The sequence below is a fragment of the Dendrobium catenatum genome, unplaced genomic scaffold, assembly GCF_001605985.2.
Source record: "Dendrobium catenatum unplaced genomic scaffold, ASM160598v2 fragScaff_scaffold_1508, whole genome shotgun sequence".
Lineage (NCBI taxonomy): Eukaryota > Viridiplantae > Streptophyta > Magnoliopsida > Asparagales > Orchidaceae > Dendrobium > Dendrobium catenatum.
Window position 1 is genome coordinate 224,346 of NW_021319970.1, and position 20,510 is coordinate 244,855.

Genomic DNA, 20,510 nt, shown 5'->3' on the forward strand with positions numbered 1-20,510 from the left:
CAAGTCAATATGCATTGGATTGTCCCGTACGATCGTGGATCGTTCTGGATGATTTTACTTAAGTGCATTGGAAATGAACCTGATGTATATGGGTACGAAATGACTTCGTACACACACATCATCCCGTACGAACTAGGTTCGTCTGGTACGAACGGTTATTTCATAGGTCGGTTCCCAAAAACTGAAGAACATTACTAAAATTTCAGAGTCAGTTCACTTCGTCTTGGGATGAATTATGGGTTCGTCCGGATGAAATTCTTCCAGAGAGCAAATCATCCCGGGACGAATACACTTCATCCTGTATGATAGTACTCCAGAGAGCAACTCGTCCTGGAACCAATACACTTCTTTCTTGAACGAAAATTTTTCAGAGAACATTTCGTCCTTGGATGAATACACTTCATCCTGGATGATCAGGATTTCGAAAAATTTTCTTTGACTCCTGCTTGTTCCATTGCTCTTACGAGGAGATAGTTGACCTGATCGTCCCGTACGAACTATGTTCGTCCCATACGATCAGTACAAATTTCTCAAGATCTCCTTAAGTGTGTGTGTGTGTATTCGCTCAATTACAATCACTCCCTTTCAAACTTAATTCAAAGAAAAATACAAGTTTTAAAAACACAAAGTATCTCATGCTGAATTTGATTTGAAGTCTTTGTAGTCTGGAGTTTGATTTTCCTGAAATGTTAGTACACACAAGAGCAAAAATAACTCTTCCAGAAAAACTATTAGGAGATAACTATACATAGAACAATAATATTTGAAATCATCAAAACTATATAAGTTGCAAGAATGTAAAACATGCAAATAACAACTCTTTTAACAATCTCCCCCTTTTTTGATGATGGCAAAATAATTATTGTTTCTATAATTTTCAAATTTAAAAAATCTCCCAAACTCCCCCTGAATTGATGAACACGTGTACATAAGGAGGAATTTTTAGAAATATACAACAACCCTAAATAAAACAAAATACAACATACACAAAACACAAAACAAAAACAAAAACTAAAATAAAAAACAGACACACACACATACAATATGAATCAAACAAAACCAAAACCACGATACAAATAATTTCTCCCCCTTTTTGACAACAACAAAAAGTAAAGAAGAAAAAGACTTGAAATGTAAGTAGACATATGGAAATTATTTGATAATTCAATCTTGAAAGTGATTAAACTAAGTATACAAATAAAATTAAAATAATAGCCAAATAATATTAATTCATAGAATTTAAGAAGAGATATAGCATTAATAATAGAAAGAATATATCAAAAATATGAGTCAATTTAGACTCTAAGATAGAGAAAATCATTGCAAAAGGATGAATAAAAAATTTGTATATTTCAAATTTCAATACGAAATATGAATGTACAGTAGATCAATTTGAATTAAGAGATTAAAAGATAATGGAAAAAAATAATTACCACATGTGGCGCTTTGCGCATCTTTTCAAATTATTGGCATAGTTTTGTGCATCTTTTTACTTTTGGGCTTATTTTGTGCCTCTTTTTCAACTTGCGAATCATTGCTCATTTCTTTTGATTTTTGTACATTTTTTAAGAGTAATTTTGATCTTTCCAAAATCATAATAAAAAATTTTAAATTTTTTTGAGTCCATAAATATTTATTGATAAGTGAAATACAAAATAAGAAATCATCACTGTTGCAATAATAATATTAGACATTATTGTAGTCTAAATGAGAGACATGAAATTGACAATCTTAATAACATCAAGTTATAAGCAAAACTTAAATTTAGAAATAAAATTAAATTTTCTAATGAATTTAATTTTGACTTGCATTTCAAAGTATAACACTATTAAGATAAAAAATCTAATGATTGTCATAAATGCTAACACACATTTCAAAACCATAAAATCTAAAAACACGAGAACATATATTGATATCACTATGAAGATATTACAATCTAAGCTCAGGATATCAATACAAAAATAAAACATCTAAAGAAAAGAAAATATAACAAACTCACTTATAACATCAACTAACACACAAACTATAGAAAATATAAGTGCAACTATCATTGAGAATGACCCTGATCTGGAGGAGGAGGAGGGGGTGCAGTTCCAAAGATGTTAAAGTAAGTACTCATCATAAGCACATTGGTACTGATATCATTCAGTTGGTCCCTCATAAAATTCATGCCATGCTGATACTATGCGGCCTGCTGCTGAAGATGAGTCTCAATTTGATCAAAACGTTGATCAAAATGAGTCTCTATACGATCAAATCTTTGAACCAAATCCTGATAATTTAGTTCATTGGCGGGTGCAAGTGCAGCTTCTGGTTCTTCCTCTATATCACTAATGACATGTGTTTTACTTGGTTCTTCTTTGAAGATTGCTCTAAATGATCCATCGTTGTAGTAGAGAGGTTCTTCTAACTCTTGATCAAGATGAACCAAATTGTATTTCTTGTCCAGAATGTAGGCAACTAGATGTCCTAAAGCGATGTTCTTCTTTCTCTTATGCTCTACATGACCAATTTCAAACAACCCATAAAGATAGTCAAGGATAAGTTGGGCTTCATCTATAGGTTCTTTAGTCATAATCAAGAAGGTCACCATAGAAAGAAGAGGGGTAATGTTGATTCTATCACCAGCTTTAGGAATTATAGAAGTTCTAAGGACATGCTGGATGATACGTGCATTTCGAACGAGACCGGATACTCTAGCCACGTGTTCATTCACATTGTTTCCTCTAATAACATTATTAAGTTCATACAATGCATAATCATGAGTGTTGATCAAGTGATGGGCTCTAGTTCCCTCTGTCCTTAAATTCAAAAAGGCTCCTAAGTCAGCCTTGGTGATTTCAACTTTTTGTTTGAAGACAAAGGAACGGATTATAGAGTGGTCAAAATTAAAGGACATGTTGGTGAGGAAGTAGTGAAAGGTTTCTTTATTATAGAGATAGACGAGGGTAAGGATAAAACCAAATTATGTTGAAGCAAATACGTTCATCACCTGAGAGGAAATTTATTCTTGGATTAGGATTCTGGAGGGTATGATCTTCGTTGAGGCAAACCTAGGAAAAGATTCCTATTTGCCTTGGAAAGGAAGTTTTCAGATGGATTTCTATGTGGTTTCTTTGCCAGAATCTTTTGACTCTTAGTTGAACTTGCCATTTGGAAAAAGATCTAGAGTACGAAAGAGATTGAAAGTGAAGTTTTGAGTGTGACTGTTGAGTTCAAAAGCTCTTCTATTTATTGAAAACGAATAGTTCATACCAGACAAAAAATTTTTGTCCCATACGAATTTTTCGATTCGTCCTATACGAAAAAATTTTGTATGGACGATCCAATACGTAAAAATGAAATGGCTATTCGTAATCAACACAACTTACGAAGCATCCTTACGTACAGACTTTTGACTAGACTGATCGTACAGACGAACACGTGTTTGTCCTGGGACGATCAGAACTTATATCAGTTTAATGACAGTTGAAACCGTCCCCTCCATCAAACCGACATGTGTTCGTCCAGACGAACCAAAGGTTCATACGTACGAAGTTCGTATTAAAAACTACCTTATCCATTCAACTACTTTATTCAATCATCCCGTCATTTGAAAAACATTTTGTCCCGGATAATCGTTACGATCGTACAGATGAAGTGACAATAAAACACTGAAAAATGAACTCAAACGGTTCAAAATCCGATAGTTTATCACACTACACAAATCGTCCTGTACGAAAGCATTTCGTCCCGGACGATTGTCTCTCAAAATTTTCAAATTTTTGTACTCAATAAAAAAACTTAAACACAAACACACTAAAAATATAAAACAACGAAAAAATACAAACTTTAAATAAAGAAAATCACACATACAAGATCATAAACACATAAAAACACATTAACTAGTAAACAAACATCAATGTTGCAAAAACATTTTTATTTAGGCATTCAAATCAATCAACCATGCCTTATTCTTAATACATTGAAAGTATCAAAGGCTAAAAGTTTTGTAAAAATGTCTGTAAATTAATTTTTAGTAGAAACATGAGTGAGTTTAATTTCTCCTTTAGATACATGATCCCATATGAAATGATGTCTTATGTCTACATGTTTGGTTCTTGAATATTGAATAGGATTTTTAGAAATATAAATAGCACTAGTGTTATCACAATAAATTGAAATAGTGCCTATAGTTAATCCTAAATCAATCAACTGTTGTTTCAAACAAAGTACTTGTGCCACACAACTTTCTAATGCAATATATTCAGCTTCTGTAGTAGATAGGGCTACTGAATTTCATTTTCTACTGGACAAAGAGACTAGAGAATTTTCAATAAATTGATATGTTCCAAAAGTGCTCTTTCTATCCACCCTATTACAAATTGATTCAACTCTTCTTGTGTGGCCAAAATCCAAAATTCATCCAAAAGTGTTTGATCAATATTTATGGGTTCTATAGTTAAAATGAAGGCTGAATGATTGACTTCTTTGTTTAATCCACGCCTAGTCTTTACACCCTCACTTGGTTCACCTATAATCAATTCCCTTGGGTGGTTTTTAGAAAATCTCAAATTTCTAGGCAAAGGGTTTTCTATCTCTACATTTTCTTCCAAATTTATTTTTTCAATCTTTTGAGAGTTAATCTCAATCTCATCTTTTACAACATTTGGCTCTTATATATTTTCATATTCATCAAATACAACATGTGTGGTCTCCTCAATTACCAAAGTTCTTCTATTAATACTCTATTAGATTTTCCAACACTTGAGTATCCAACAAAAATTTCTTCATCAGATTTTGGATCAAATTTTCCTAAGGCAGATTTTCCATTGTTATGAATGAACACCTTGCAACCAAAAATATGCAAATGAGATAAATTAGGTGTTCTTCCTTTTAGAAACTTATAGGGTGTTTTATTTAGTTTAGATCTCACATTCATCCTATTTAGAACATAACATGCAGTGCTAACCGCCTCAGCCCAAAAATATTTAGGAAGTGAGTATTCTGCCAACATTGCTCGGGCGGCTTCTATTAATGTTCTATTTTTCCTTTCGACTATCCCATTCTGCTAAGGGGTTCAAGGTGCAGAAACATTGTGATTAATTCCTTTCTTCTTACAAAATTCTTCAAATTTCTCATTCTCAAATTCTCCTCCATGATCACTTTGTATAGAAATAATTTCACACCATAGTTTTCTTTGAATCCAAGTCGAAAATTTCTAAATTTCTCAAATGATTCACTCTTATGAAATAGAAATCTAACTCATGTGAATCTTAAGTAATCATCCACAATCACAAATTCGTATACCTTCCCTCATAGACTCACAGTTTCAACTGGTCCAAAAAGATTAATATGCAAAATCTCTAAAGGTTTACTAGGTCTAATATCCTTATTGGACTGAAAAGAGGACTTCACTTGCTTTCTTAATTGACATGCATCACAAAGGTGGTCCTTAGTAAAGTCTAGTTTTGATATACCTCTAACTAAATTTTTTTGGGTAATCCTTTTAAGGTTTTTCATGATAGAGTGACAAAGTCTCCTATGCCAAAGCCATGACTCATCAAATATAGTTTTCAAACAAAAAGTTGTAGGAGATTGAATATAATTCAAGTCTAGCATATAAACATTATTTACCCTTTTACCATTCAAAACATCTTTACCATTTAGGCTTAATATACAGCTAGTAGAAAAAAATTTCACATAATATCCTTTATCACATAGCTGGCTTATACTTAACAAGTTATGATTTAAGCCTTCTACTAATAACACATTCTCAATGTAAAATTTATTAAGATTTCCAATCATACCTGATCCAACCACCTTTCTTGTGGTATTATCTCCAAGTGTAATCTTGCCTCCACTCTTGGCTTCCAACGATATGAATTATGCAGTATCTCCAATCATATGCTTTGAACATCCACTGTCCAGGTACCATATGCTCTCACGAGATCTTATGTGAGAGCGACCTTGCAAAATTATCAAACGTTAGACCTGGGAATCCAACCCAAACAAGTTTGGGTTCTCCTTTTGGCAATTTATAATCAGATGCATGTATGATATGTCTAGTTTTATGCATCTTAGGTCTCCACACCAAATAAGTTTTCATCTTCAAAGTACAGGTGTGAGCTATATATCCAAACAATCCATAATTATTATATTTAACTTTTAGAAATTAATTCCTAAGTCTTCTACCATTCATCTGTCTATTTAGGGATTTCATAAATTTAGGATACATAATAGGATAAGTAAAATCTTCAAGTTTAGGGGGTATCCTATTATCCTCGAGAGCTTTTATCGTTAATTTGTAAAATGCATTTCGATTTGTATAATTTGATCTATAAATCTTGCTCTTTGATTCATCCTTAAAATTTTTAAAATCTTTTTCAAGTTTAGCATAGGATTATTTTAAATTTTCATATTTTTTATTCAAGTCATCAAACTCATCAAGTAATTTCATGTTGTTGTCATCAATTAAAGCATGATCTTTCTTAAGAATTTCCTGTTCCTTTTGTAATTCCTCAAACTCTAAACTTAGAATAGCATGCATTTTCTTTATTTTCCTATATGCATCATGCATGTGTTCAGAAACTTCAAAAAGTTTATCATAGGTTAAGTCACATACCTCTTCTTTATCTGACTGATCAAGACTATCAGCCATTAAGCACAGATTAGTGACTTCTTCATCCTTCTCAGTCTCTGATGAATCTGAAGCTGAGTCCGCCTAAAAAGCTCTTTGAAACTTCTTCTTGCCCTTCTTTACAATTATTTTCTCTTCAACCTTCTCCTTGCTAGGAGTGGATTTGAGTTTTGGGCATTCAGTCTTAATATGACCAGGTTTCTTGCACTTATAGCAAATCACATCATTTGAAATCTTGGCATTTCTATTAAATTTACCTCTATTTCAATGCTAGCGTCTGTTTTGCTTTCTCTTCAAAAAGCTTCTGAATTGTCTAGTCATCAATGCGATGTCATCTTCATCCTTAGGTTGTGAGTGTTCACTCTCAGACTCTTTCACATTTAGTTCTATGTTCTTCTCCCTTCGTAGTTCACCTGCATCAATCTTTATTTAGCTAACTCCTTTCTCATAAGCAATTAGCGAACCAAGAAGAATGTCAATAGAGTAAATGTTTAGATCTTTAGACTCTGTAATTGAAGTAATTTTAGCATCATAAGCAGTAGGCAAACAATGAAGAATCTTATTAACCATTTCAGCATTCATTAATTCCCTACCTAGTGCATGCAAAGAGGTGACTATTTGTGTGAATCTTATGTACATATCAGAAATGGTTTCATTTGGTTTCATGCGAAACAGTTCATAATCATGCAACAAGATATTAAGTCTAGATTGCTTAAACTCATTAGTCCCCTCATAAGTTATACAAAGTCTATCCCATATATCCTTCTCACTTTTGCAAGTGGAAACCCGCATGTAGTCTTCTGATTTTAAAGCACAAAAGAAACTATTCAAGCATTTGGCGTTTAGTTATGCAAAGTCATGTTCTTCTACTGTCCAGTCTGTAAAATGTGTTTCAACTCTAACTCCGTCAACTAGTATAGTTGGTTTTGTATACTCTTCCTGAACTAAGATCCACATACGATAATCAAGTGACTGTAAAAAATATAGACGCACATGCGTGTTTTTTAAAAATTAAAAGATATATTGTCGAACAGTAAAGGTCTAGTTATAGAGTAACCCTCGGGTGTATTTCGGTTTCCAAATGTAGCCATCTACGTTAATCAAAAAGTAGTCTAAACTTATGATTTTAAAATAAAGCTCTGATACCACTTGTTGAAACTCGTTCACTATGAATTAGGTTGTTAAACCTAAGCTTATGTCTCACGGCTAACTAAGAGTGGGGGGTGAATTGATAATTAAAAATTAATTCCTCTTTTTAATTTTTTAAATTAAAAAATAAACTTTAATGAGTTTTGTAGAAATAGATTTTTCAACCACAGTTTTTAAAAGTAAAAACACAAAAATAAAAAGCAGTGAAAAAATAAAAACACGAGGTTTATAGTGGTTCGGTCAAAACCAGACTTACATCCACTCCCTGGAGGCACCCTCCGAGTATTGCACTAATAACAATAGTGACTCTCCTTTTGCACCCACAGGCGGAGAAGCCTTTACAAACACTCTTTTCACCACTACTCGGTGCGGTAGAGAACCGTTGTCCTTTTATACTATCCCCAGCATTGGCAAAGAACCATCGTCCTTTTACACTATCCCCAGTATTGGCAGAGAACCATCGTCCTTTTACACTATCCCCAGTATTGGCAGAGAACTATCATCCTTTTACACTATCCCCAGTGTTGGCAGAGAACCGTCATCCTTTTACACTCTCCCAGTGTAAGCAGAGAACCCTTCGGCTGTTCACACTCTCTAAGTGTCGGCAGAGAACCCTTCGGCTGTTCACACTCTCCAAGTGTCGGCAAAGAACCGGATCTCTTTGACAGATCTTCTTACAAGAAATCTAGAAGGAAGAAAGAAAAGAGTGAAGTAATCCTAAATCACAAGTAGAGATTCTTATCTTTGAATACCAAGTGAAGTTTTCACACTCCAGTAGTAGGAATTCTCCTTCGAACACTCTCTTACACTCTCTCATTGACTCTTCTTTCAATAGGCACGAAGATTAGTGGACAAAAAGATATTATGGAAGTCATAATTGGACTTTATATAGGAGAGACAAAAAAAATCGTCCAAAAACTACAAAAATTCAAGTCAATACGCATTAGATCGTCCCGTACGATCGTGGATCGTCCTGGACGATTTTATTTAAGTGCGTTGGAAATGAACCTAATATATATAGGTATGAAATGACTTCGTACACACACATCATCCCGTAGGAAATAGGTTCATCCGGTACGAACGGTTATTCTATAGGTCGGTTCCCAAAAACTACAGAACATCACTAAAATTTCAGAGTCAGTTCACTTCATCCTGGGACGAATTATGGGTTCGTCCGGATGAAGTTTTTCCAGAGAGAAAATCATTTTGGGACGAATACACTTCATCCTGAATGATAGTACTCTAGCGAGCAACTCGTCCTGGAATGAATACACTTCGTTCTTGAACAAAAATTTTTCAGAGAACATTTCATCCTGGGACGAATACACTTCGTCCTGGACGACAGGACTTAGAAAAATTTTCTCTGACTCCTGCTCATTCCATTGCTCTTACGAGGAGATAACTGACCAGATCGTCCCGTACGATCAGTACAAATTTCTCAAGATCTCCTTAAGTGTGTGTGTATTCACTCAATTACAATCACTCCCTTTCAAACTTAATTCAAAGAAAAATACAAGTATTAAATACACAAAGTATCTCATGATGAATTTGATTTGAAGTCTTTGTAGTCTGGAGTTTGATTTTCCTGAAATGTTAGTACACAGAAGAGCAAAAACAACTCTTCCAAAAAAATATTAGGAGATAATTATACATAGAACAATAATATTTGAAATCACCAAAACATATAAGTTGCAAGAATATAAAACATGCAAATAGCAACTCTCTTAACAATTTTCCCCTGTAGCTAGATTGGAAGTCATTAGAACGCTACTAGCCTTTGCTTGTTATAAGGGATATATGCTTTTCCAAATGGATATTAAGAGTGCCATTTTGAACGGGATAATAAAAGAAGATGTGTTTGTAGAGCAACCACCATGTTTTGAGAGTTCTGAATTTTTAATTCATATTTATAAATTAAAAAAAGCCTTATATGGATTAATATGGGCACCCTGAGCTTGGTATGGAGTCTAAGCACATTTCTACTAGAGAGGGAGTTTCTTAAGGGGAGTATAGACACCACCCTTTTTTTGAGAAAAGTAGGAGATGAGTTAATCATTATTTAGATCTATATTAATGATATACTTTTTGGATCTTTTGATAAAAAGTTACGTGATAATTTTTTCAGAATAATGAGTAAGAAATTTGAGATGCGTATGATAGGAGAATTGTCCTACTTTTTGGTATAAGAAAAATGGATGATAGAACATTTCTTAATCAATCAAAGTACATTAAGGACATCTTGAAGAAATATGAAATGGATAAAGCCAAGCCAATAAACACTCTCATGAGCTCCATTATTCAGTTAGATAAGGTTTCAAATGAAAAATCTATTGAACAAAAGAAGTACAGAGAAATAATTAGATCACTACTTTACTTAACTGCTAGACATACTGATATAATATTTAGTGTTTATCTATGTGCTAGATTTCAAGCTTATCCTAAAGAGTACCACCAGATTTTAGTTAAGAGAATTCTTATATATATCTTAGGGACTCAAAACTTACGAATCTGGTATCCTAGGCACATCAGTTCTTTTGAAATTATTGGATATTCTTATTTTGATTTTGTAGGGTGTAGGGTGGATAGAAAGACTACTTCTGGAACTTGCTAATTCATAGGACAGTCTTTAGTCTCCTAGTCCAGTAGAAAATAAAATTCTGTTGCACTTTCCACTACTGAAGCTAAGTACATTGCCGTAGGAAGTTGTGTGGCCCAAGTCCTTTCGATTTAGGATTACCTGTAAGCACAATTTTAATTCTATGTGATAATATTAGTTCCATCTACATCTCTATAAATCCTATCCGATATTTAAGGATCAAACACATTGATATAAAGCATCACTTTATTAGGGAATATGTTACCCAAGGAGATATTGAGTTATTCCATGTAGCAACTAAAAACTAACTTGCTAACATCTTTACTAAACCACTGGCCCTTGATACATTCAGAATCATAAGGATAAGATTGGTTGTAATTGAAATAAATGCATGAACTTGATGATTATTAATCTCTAAACTTTATGTTTTCTAATCTTTCTTTTCTTTTTGTTTCATGACTGATCTTTCTTTTGTTTTTGTTTTCTGATCTTTCTTTTGTTTCTGACATTTCTTTTATTTTTGTTTAGATTATTGATTTCTGATTATTTACTATGGCTTTCTATGTTTTCATTTCTTATGTCTTTATTTTTCTTTCAGTTTTTTTTTGTCAATACTGAAATGATATTTTATGCATTATTTTTACTCTTGAAAATTTCTAATCAATTATTGACATCCCTAAATCAGTTAAAAGAAGAAACACCATTGATTGTTTCTCTTCCTCTAACTCCTTTTGAGGTGTAAGTTTCTTTTCTAAGAAAAAATCTTTTTTAAATTAAAAATAAGACTTTGAAATTGAGATATTTTCTATATTCCTACAGAAATAAATCTCATATGAATAATATTTAAAGTTTTTAAATCACTTTCAAGCTTTTCTTGATCAAGTTATTGTATTTATCATATGAATATAATTCTAATTTGTGATTTATTCTTACTTATATTAGAGAGTGAGGTTTTTTTCTCTATTATATGGAAGTTATTCTCACAACTAAGAGTCTTTAAAAGTTTGAAAAGAGAGTCAGCTTGCAAAAATAATAAGAGGCATATAATGAGCCTAAAAAGAAAAATTAAAAAGGTTCGTAATGATCGCCAAAAAATTAAAAGATACATAAAGTATATCAAAAATCAAAAGATGCATAAAGTGCACCAATAATTGATAAGAGGCACGAAATGAGCCCACAAAAATTAAGCTGTCTTATCTTTAAAACCCTTAAAATCTTAGAAGAATTCATATGTCATCTGATATCTTCAATCACATGTTTTTTGAAACCCTTGATTTTGACTAATTACTTTGATATATTACTCTATCAGATATGTTTTCTAGACTGAAGTGTTGAATAGATCACTTTTCTTGGCTGATTTTCTTTTTGAATTAGATTTATGTTTTCAAAATATATACATAATGCCTAACATAATTAGAGAAATATCATTGATATTTGTTTTATGTTAAAAATATGCTGAGAAGTTTGTTTCAAATAAAGTGACTCCTAATAAATGATAACATCTTATATTTATAGACTATTTATGGACTATATAAGTCATTTGAAAGTGATTATAACTAAGTAGTTCGAACCCATGGCTGAAACATCATAAGTGTTTATTTTCCTTTAAATGTCATTTGTGAGGAGTGAAGCTGGTTAGGGAAGGAAACAACACGATCTACAATGTGTGAGAGGAGAAAAGGAGTTCGCATATATACCTTGCTAGAGAGTCATTGCGGGACAAGTGGCATGCAATTGAGTTTATAGGACCAATGACATGTGAGGAAGATTGGACCATGGAATTGGCAACATGTGAAAGAAAGAATTCATGAAACTTGTGGCCTTCAAGAAAGACAAAGAAGAGTTTGTAGTTTGTGGGGAGAGTGACATTCAAGAATGACTAAGAGCAATTCATGGGACTGGCAGCATGGAATGGAGCTCATTGTTGAAGGCATTACAAAATTGGTGGCCTGTTAAGGGAGATATTATTAGGTGCGGAGTACGGATGGGGAGAACCGTCCGCAACAAGCATTGGGTACCTAGTGGTACCCAGCAGTACCCAGCAGTACCGAGTGGTACCCAGTGCTTGTGCGGACGGTGCACACTCCGCACCTAATAATTATTTCTGTGAAGGAGTAACTTTCAGGAAGATGTGTAGCCTTTGAGAATGATAAGAACAACAAAGGTTCAAGCCTTCTTCTAATGGAGCTATTATTCTGTACGGACATCGGACGGGAGAACCGTCCGGTTAAACGTTAGGTACCCAGCGGTATTTAGGGGTACCGAGTTGGGTACCTAGCAATAGGGTGATGTGACACATTTTTATTGATCTCCGGAGGCCCTCCAGACTCCACACAGTATAATAAATCCTTCCCATGAGGCTTGAACAAAAAATTGATTTATATTTAAATTAGATTAGAATCTGAATTAGTTTGTTCATAAAAAAATTTCATAAATAGCATGTGTATATAAATAGGAATAATTTCAAATAAAATTTTATATTATTTCATTAGTAAACTAAAATGTTAAGTATATTTTTTCAAATTTATACAAAACTAAAAAAACTAACTATTTATATTGTTATAAATATAATTAAAAGTCTTTTTTTTTCTTAAAAAATATTCTCCTGACAATTTTCTTAAAAAAATTATGACACAAATTTTGTAACAGGGCAGCGCTCACATTTATCCGAATAAGTCAAATTTCCCCGTAATACCGCATCGAATATCTGTACAACTGTACCATACAGCACGCCCTTTATACGTCTATTTCTCCTCACGCACTCTCTCTCTCGCTCTCTAACTCAACCTAGCCTCACCGACTCCTTTTGCTACAAGTGGCGATAGCGCTCACTGATAGCGAAGTCGGCCTCAAGCAATGACTTCCATGGCCGGCATTCGAGCTATATCGACTGCAACCTCCTCACAAGTTGCCAAAGGAACGAGGAAAACCTCCCAAATTCCCGTGAGGATCTCTATCAAACGCCGTAGCGATGCCTTCGCAAAGGCTACCTTCGAGGCCGATGGTGGCCTCAATGGAAGCGCCAGCAATGACAACTCCAGGGCGCTGGAGTTGAAGAGGACTCTCAAGGAATCAAAGCCGGAGATTTCTCCCAAGGACTCTTCAACACTTCCTAGTGAGAAAACCCTCTAATTTATTTCCCTTACAGTTCCTTCTGTCATCTTTTCTCTTATTAGTCGGTGCTTATGTTATTCCTACTCTAGGACCACTTACTGCTTCGGACTTGTCCAATTCAGTCAATAGATCTCGCCTTAGAGTGGCCTATCAGGTGAGAAATCTGATTACCTGTTAAATTTTCATCTAGGATGCTTGTGATTTGGCTCTTAGATGATTTCCTCACATTTAGGGTCTTCCGGGAGCGTACAGTGAATCCGCAGCAGCGAAAGCTTATCCCAATTGTGAAGCTGTTCCATGCGAATTGTTTGAGACGGCCTTTGATGTGAGTTCCATCTTTTGTATCCGCTTTTGCGAACCAATAACTTTATATTCTTGTTATTTTCTGTCAATTTAAGCATTTCTGTTTTAAAGTCATCAATAAATTTACATTTTTCATGCATTTTGGTGATAGGACCCCGTTTATGTTTTTTTTTAAGATTAATCCTTCAATTCTGTACTTGCTTAAAATTATTACTTTTTTTGACTTGATTCAACCTGTCTTGGATACTCCGGTCTTAGAAATTTACAAATTAAGTAATTAACCATTGCCATCAGCAATTGTTATGGGGAAACAATTGCAATTGATTGTCAGGACCTTACGAATCAAGCAAACTACAGTACTTTTTTTGATTTTTGGAGATTAATCAATATGATGCTGTTGATAATCTAATCAATAGTTTTCTTTCAGTCCATATATACAAGTTGAACAAAAGATTTGGCAACAACCACACAAAATAGAATAACAATCATTCGACTGAAATCAACATAGAACTTTTTCCTTCCAAATTATGCTCCTCTTATACAAGAACAATATTGCTTGCTAGCAAACTAATTCCCAAGGCTAACAGGTAGCATAAAGTAATAATTAAAAACACTAAAACAATAGGTGAAGAGTTAAAAAATGACAACAAGAAAATTACGTTGTTCGGTAAAGTGGATGTGCCTACATCCGCATGAAGAATTTAGGATTTAACATTATAGAATTCAATGTTCAATTGGCTATACTTTTGCAATCCTTCTATTGCCCTTTTTTCATAGATTTTCTTGCAAACTTATCCTGATTTCAAATCGAAGCTATATTTCTTGAGGAAGAATATGAGAGGAATGAAAATTGCAACAACCTTTCTTGATATCAATCTATGTGGAGGGAAACAAGAAGATGACGAAGACCTTTTGACAGCCCTTGATTTTGCCCCCAAGAAACCAATCTCAGTTGGCAAACTTCCTCACAATCTCCCTCCCTTCCTTGGTAGTAGTAGGAATCAAAACCTCTTACATAGTTTCACCTCACGTATCTCTATTGTCAATATCTAGATGCAGATGCATGGACGAAATGAGCAAATATTATCTGTAGATTTCTCTCAAATCGCCTCATCAACATTCTCAATTTATGTTCTAGGTATCCCTTTATTGGATTCTCTCATTTTGTTTTTATTGCAGACTAGCCCCTATCCAAAACAAATACAAGAAAAAAACTAGCCAGAGAAATGGCTGTACATTAAAAAACTAACAATAAAGAAATGAAATGTAGCATAATTGACTATTGGGAAAATAAATGCAAAACTTAATTGAATATCAACTTAATCGACTTTTAACTTACTATATCCAAGGATAAACATCTCAGAGAGTTTAGTCCTCTCAACACCTCCCTAATTAGGTCCTACCAAAAGCAGAGTCAAGCAATGTTGAAATTTTGTTTTAGACATTGCCTTTGTCAACATATCTGCATGATTCTCATTAAAATGAATTTTGTGAACTTAATTGTACATTGAGAAAGATAATGTTTAAAAACAATGTATCCTTATTTCTTTGTATTTTATTTCTTTTTATCAATTTTATGGTAATTGGCTGTCACACCAATAATAGTTTTCATTTCTTTATTCTCGAGCACCTCTAACAATATTTTCATCCACATACTTTCATTTATAAACTTAGTAGCAGATACATATTATGCCTATGTGATAGATAAAGCACAATGGATCGAATATTTGCTCTCTAGCTCATAATATCTTTAGAGACTGAGAATATAAAAACTAGTTTCTGCTGAAATAGTTTTTGGTTTTACTTGTTAAGTATTTGGAAGATAGATTATATTAAAGATAAGATACTATTTAGAGATTTCACACTCATTTTGTAAAGACTTTAAGATGCGGTTTTAGGTTTCATATAGGCATAAGCACCTATGATTAATTGCCCTTCTCAATAGCAAGAGAGAGTATTAAATTCAAATTAGTAATTAGTTGGCACTAAGTGCTTAGTGTATAATAGAAGCAAATTCATTATAAGGTTTGAAATTTACTTTCTGAAAGTAAAGCGGGTGATGGGGAAAATGATCTCGAACCTGATTAAGATATTGTAGTTTCATTATCTTGGATTATCTTGATCTCAAATCTATTTAGTTAAAAGAGATGGTCGACCAACCTCACCGAAAGATCCTTGTCGGCAATCATGAGTTGCTTTGTCCAAGAGAATCTTGCACATTTAGAGTGGATGTTTGTCTAAGGGAACAAACTTGAGTTGAATTTAGCTAATATAGGATTTTGTGACCCGTTAAGTGCATCATATGATGCCTTATTTTAGGGGATTTTAGATATTGGGGATTTTATTGGCTTTCGTCATGACCGTAATTTAATGGTGTTATTTTGTAATGAAACCGCTCAATCAAAGATATCATTCATAACCATTTATCGGTAATCCTATTTCGTGGAAAAACCACTATTTAGATATCACGTCCCACATCTTTATTAGAGAGAAATCATTTGAGAATGAATTATAACTACACGCTCGTACTGATTGTACAGAGGCCCACTCCTTCCTGGGTTGCTCTACTCTGGCAGTTATTGTTTTCTCTGATCTTCCATCGTTACGCCTCTGAATTGGCCTTTCGTGTTGATTGGCTCGGGCATATGTCGTAGACAGATCAGCATATCGCTTCACTTCTCTGCGAGGAGGACGAGTTGCTCCTCTGTCATATGGTCTAGCGCCTTCAACATCTAAGACCTTTGATCTTTGTGAGTTGAGGTTATTTTCAAAGTTACCATCCTCGATAAGTGGTTGAGGATGTTAAATTTTGTTATAAGTTTGAAAAGGGGTCAATTCACTTGAATTATTTTAATTTTGTGATTTTTCCATTTTTTTTAATATTTTTACTTGAATTCAAGTAAAAAATATTTTGCATGAGGGTTTGAGGGCATTTTTGAAAATCGGGTCCCCTTTGGTTAAGATTGCTTTCAATATGCCATTATCAGGCTATTTAAATTATTTTATTTTGTTATTTGAACTTTGTCAACTTTGCTAGCTTACTAATATAGGATCATATTCAAATACTAATTTGACGAGCTGCCATGCGAGCAACAAACCCAAAAGTTTGCATTTTTGCAATGAATATCTTTTACCCAACTTTGCTAGCTTACTAATGCAAACATAAAAATGAAATATCTTCATGTATTTCACAACTGTATATCCATTTGCAAACATAAAGATTTACAGTGGGCTGTTAGAAACATGTTTTTTAGTCTTTTATTTTAATAAGAGTACACGTTTTTAGAAATAAGATTTTAGATCTTAAGATTTTGTCTGTGCATGAGGATGCTAATATTATGTGGGAAAAAGTGGCTAGTGATATTAAGAATATTGCAAATGATGTCCTTGGAGTATCAAAGGAAAAAGCTCATAATAGTAAAAATAGTTGGTGGTGGAATCCAATTGTGCAAGAAAAGATTAAAAATAAGAAGCTTTGTTATAAAAATTGGTTTAATTTTAAAAATTATGATAATTGAGAAATATATAAAGTGGCTCGTAAGGATGCTAAGAAAGCAATATGCGATGCAAAGACATTAGCTTTTAGTGATTTATATAATAGATTAGATGACTAAAGAGGGAGAAAGATATATGTATAAGTTAGCCAAACAAAGAGATAGGAGTAGTAAGGATTTAGTTCAAGTGAAGTGTATTAAAGATGAAGATCAAAAAGTACTTTTCTTAGAAGATGATATTCAACAAGATTGATGAGATATTTTGGCTAAACTTTTTATGAGATTGTGAAAATAAGATTGACTATAATGACCTTAGCACCTAAATGAAAATAAAGATTCTTTTTATCGGCATATTAGTAAACTGAAGTTAGAGAGGCTTTAAGAAATTGAGGGTGGAAAAGCTGTTTGGACCTGATGATATTCAAATAGAGGTGTGGAAATGCTTAAGAGATGAAGGAATTTCATGGCTTACTAAACTTTTAATACTATTTTGAAGACTAAAAAATGCCAGATGAGTGGGAATGAGTGTGTTAATTCTATTTTTTTAAGAAATAAAGGTGATGCACAAGATTGTGCGAATTATAGAGGTATTAAGTTAATGTGTCATACTTTAAAACTATGGGAGCGAGTATGGAGCATAGGTTGCGGCGTGATACTAATGTTTCTCAAATCAATTTGGATTCAGCCGGGTAGGTCGACTATGGAAGCCATACATTTATAAGAGGTTTTGATGAGAAATATAGAGAAAATAAGGAGGTCAATATTGATATTTATTGATTAGAAAAAGCATATGATAAAGTTCCAAGAGAGTGCTATGGGAGTTCTTGAAAAGAAAGGAGTCAATAATGTTGTATCAAATCATTAAAGATATGTATGCAGAGCGTTTACTTGGTTCAAACACAAGGTGGATTGACCAAGTATTTTCCTATTCGTTGGTTACATCCCAAGGATCAAACCTTAAGCCCATATCGTTTTTGCTTTATCATGGATGTTCTCACCGACATTTGCAAGAGGAGACCTTGGTGTATGCTTTTTGCTGATGATATTCTTCTTGTTGATAAGACTAGAGAGGGAGTTGAAGGTAAACTTGAATTATGGAGGTCAACCTTAGAGTCTAAAGGTTTTCGCTTGAGTAGATCTAAAACGGAATATATGGAGTGTAATTTTAGTAGTAATAGACCTAGTGAGGGGATTGTGTCTTTGGGCGATCAAGTCATTAATAAGAGTACACGTTTTAGATATCTTGGATCTATTGTTTAGAGTGATGGTGAAATAGATGGGGATATTATCAGTAGAATTCAAGTTGGATGGTTGAAGTGGAGGAATGCATCGGGCTTGTTATGTGATAGAAATGTACCCCTCAAACTTAAGGGAAAATTCTATAAGATGGTAGTGAGGCCTGCAATGCTTTATGGTGCCGACTGTTGGCCATTAAAAGAGAAGCATAATTCTTTGTTAAGTGTGGCAGAGATGAGGATGCTCAGGTGGATGAGTGGCTTTACCCTTAGAGATAGGATACGAAATGAGCATATACGTGAAAAGGTTGGAGTAGCTCCAGTAGAAGATAAGATTAGAGAGAGTTGCCTTAGATGGTTTGGTCACATAAAACGGCGGCCTTCTGATGACCCGGTTAGGAGAGAAGAGGTATTAGATTTGACTTATGATAAGAAAGGTAGGGGTAGACCTAAAAAGACTTGGTTAGAAAATTTAGGAATGACCTTACTTTATTAGATTTAAACGAGAATTTGACTTTTAATTGGACACAATGGAGAAAAAGGATTCATGTAGCCGACCCCACGTAGTGGGATAAAGGCTTGATGTTGTTGTTGTTGTATTCTTTATTTTAACCTACTCGGTGTTCTCGGACATCAAATTTAAGAATTTGATGTGTTTCGTCGAAGCACTTGCTAGTGTTTTCACATTTCAAAAGAGATTTAAAATTGAAATTGGTTATGAAACATATTTGCACGCTTCTTGGAGTGAGAAACTTAAAATTCATTTATTTTTTAATCCATGTAGCATTCTTAGACATTACTTTTGTGCATTTGACATGTTTGTCAGTGCATATGTGAATATTTCAGTTTTAAAATATATGATTTTCACAATTTTCAGTACACCTGCATGGATACTTACATTACACAATTGCATAATTTTCAGTGTGTTTAATGCATTTGCATGCTTTTTTAACCAAATTTGAATGTCACATCGTGATGTGGCATATGGCTTGAAAATATTTGGATTTGTTTTGGATCATTCACAAGACTTGCACAAGGGTATTATAGATAATCTCATGAATCACGTGTAAACTTTGATATTTTTTAAATTTTAATGTTTACGCTTATATTTTGTTATTTTTATGCTTGCAAATTTTCCATTTTAGAGTTTTTAACAATCATCTTCTATCCACTTATATGAAAATTTTGCAAATCTGGTGGCAATGAAAACAAATTTAGAAAACCCTAAACATGTGTTCCATATTGTCCATTTATTGTTGTTATATAATTTAAATTTGCTGAGGCGGGTCCCACAGGAGTTAAATTTTCCTATATAAATATGGGGGATGATAGTTCACTTCTTGCATCCCCATAGGCTCACTTGAAGTCGTTGTGTGAGTTCTTGAATGTTTTAAGATTGGTAGCGAGCACCTGTTCATGTCCATAGTGAGCTTGCCAATGTTTCCATAATTCTTGTAAGTCCATTTGATGTTTAGTATTTGTGCATTCTTTTCATTTATGGGTTCACATTGGTTCTTATCTTATGGTATTTTAGTCTCTCTTCATTTTGACTTTAGTTGCAGTTATGTCTATGGATTTTCTGCATATTATATTTTGTGTCTATTTGGTCTAAATTTTGGTAGCATCCTAGTGTCTCCCCTATGTAGATGGAATCCATAGGGAGTTTTGTGATACACCGTTGAGTTAATTTTGGCAAATCACTGCAGGAGATTCATTGAAAGCAGTAGAAAATAGCAGAATTTGGAGGAAATAATAACTGATTTCGATTAATAACTCAACAAGAAATAAAAAATACAAGCGATCTAAAATTAGAGAAGTAGATGGTTTCTCCCAATCAACCTAGATGACACTAGTAGGCCCTCACAAAAGAAACTACAATAAAAAAACTCAAACAAAACATAACCCTATTACAAAATAATAATCCCTATATAAGCCCCAACTCATTCCCGGGTTCCCAGGTCAACCCGAACCCGACCCGGTTTTTCAAACAGGTCGGTTTT

At 33.6% G+C, this 20,510-nt stretch overlaps 1 protein-coding gene across 2 annotated transcripts in view; it reads left to right on the forward strand.

Moving 5' to 3' along the window:
* The first annotated feature begins 13,096 nt into the window (after nucleotides 1-13,096).
* The window catches only part of LOC110110711 (arogenate dehydratase/prephenate dehydratase 2, chloroplastic), a 29,239-nt gene continuing 21,825 nt past the window's right edge, over nucleotides 13,097-20,510 (forward strand). The window contains exons 1-3 of one of the 2 annotated variants that reach the window (XR_002304741.2): nucleotides 13,097-13,479; nucleotides 13,568-13,632; nucleotides 13,711-13,803. Coding sequence is in view for 1 of the 2 variants with exons in the window: in XM_020842315.2 (XP_020697974.1) it covers nucleotides 13,221-13,479; nucleotides 13,568-13,632; nucleotides 13,711-13,803 (417 nt within the window). In the remaining variant the exon portion in view is untranslated. The remainder of the gene's footprint in view (nucleotides 13,480-13,567; nucleotides 13,633-13,710; nucleotides 13,804-20,510) is intronic. The other variant, XM_020842315.2, reaches the window with a different exon arrangement.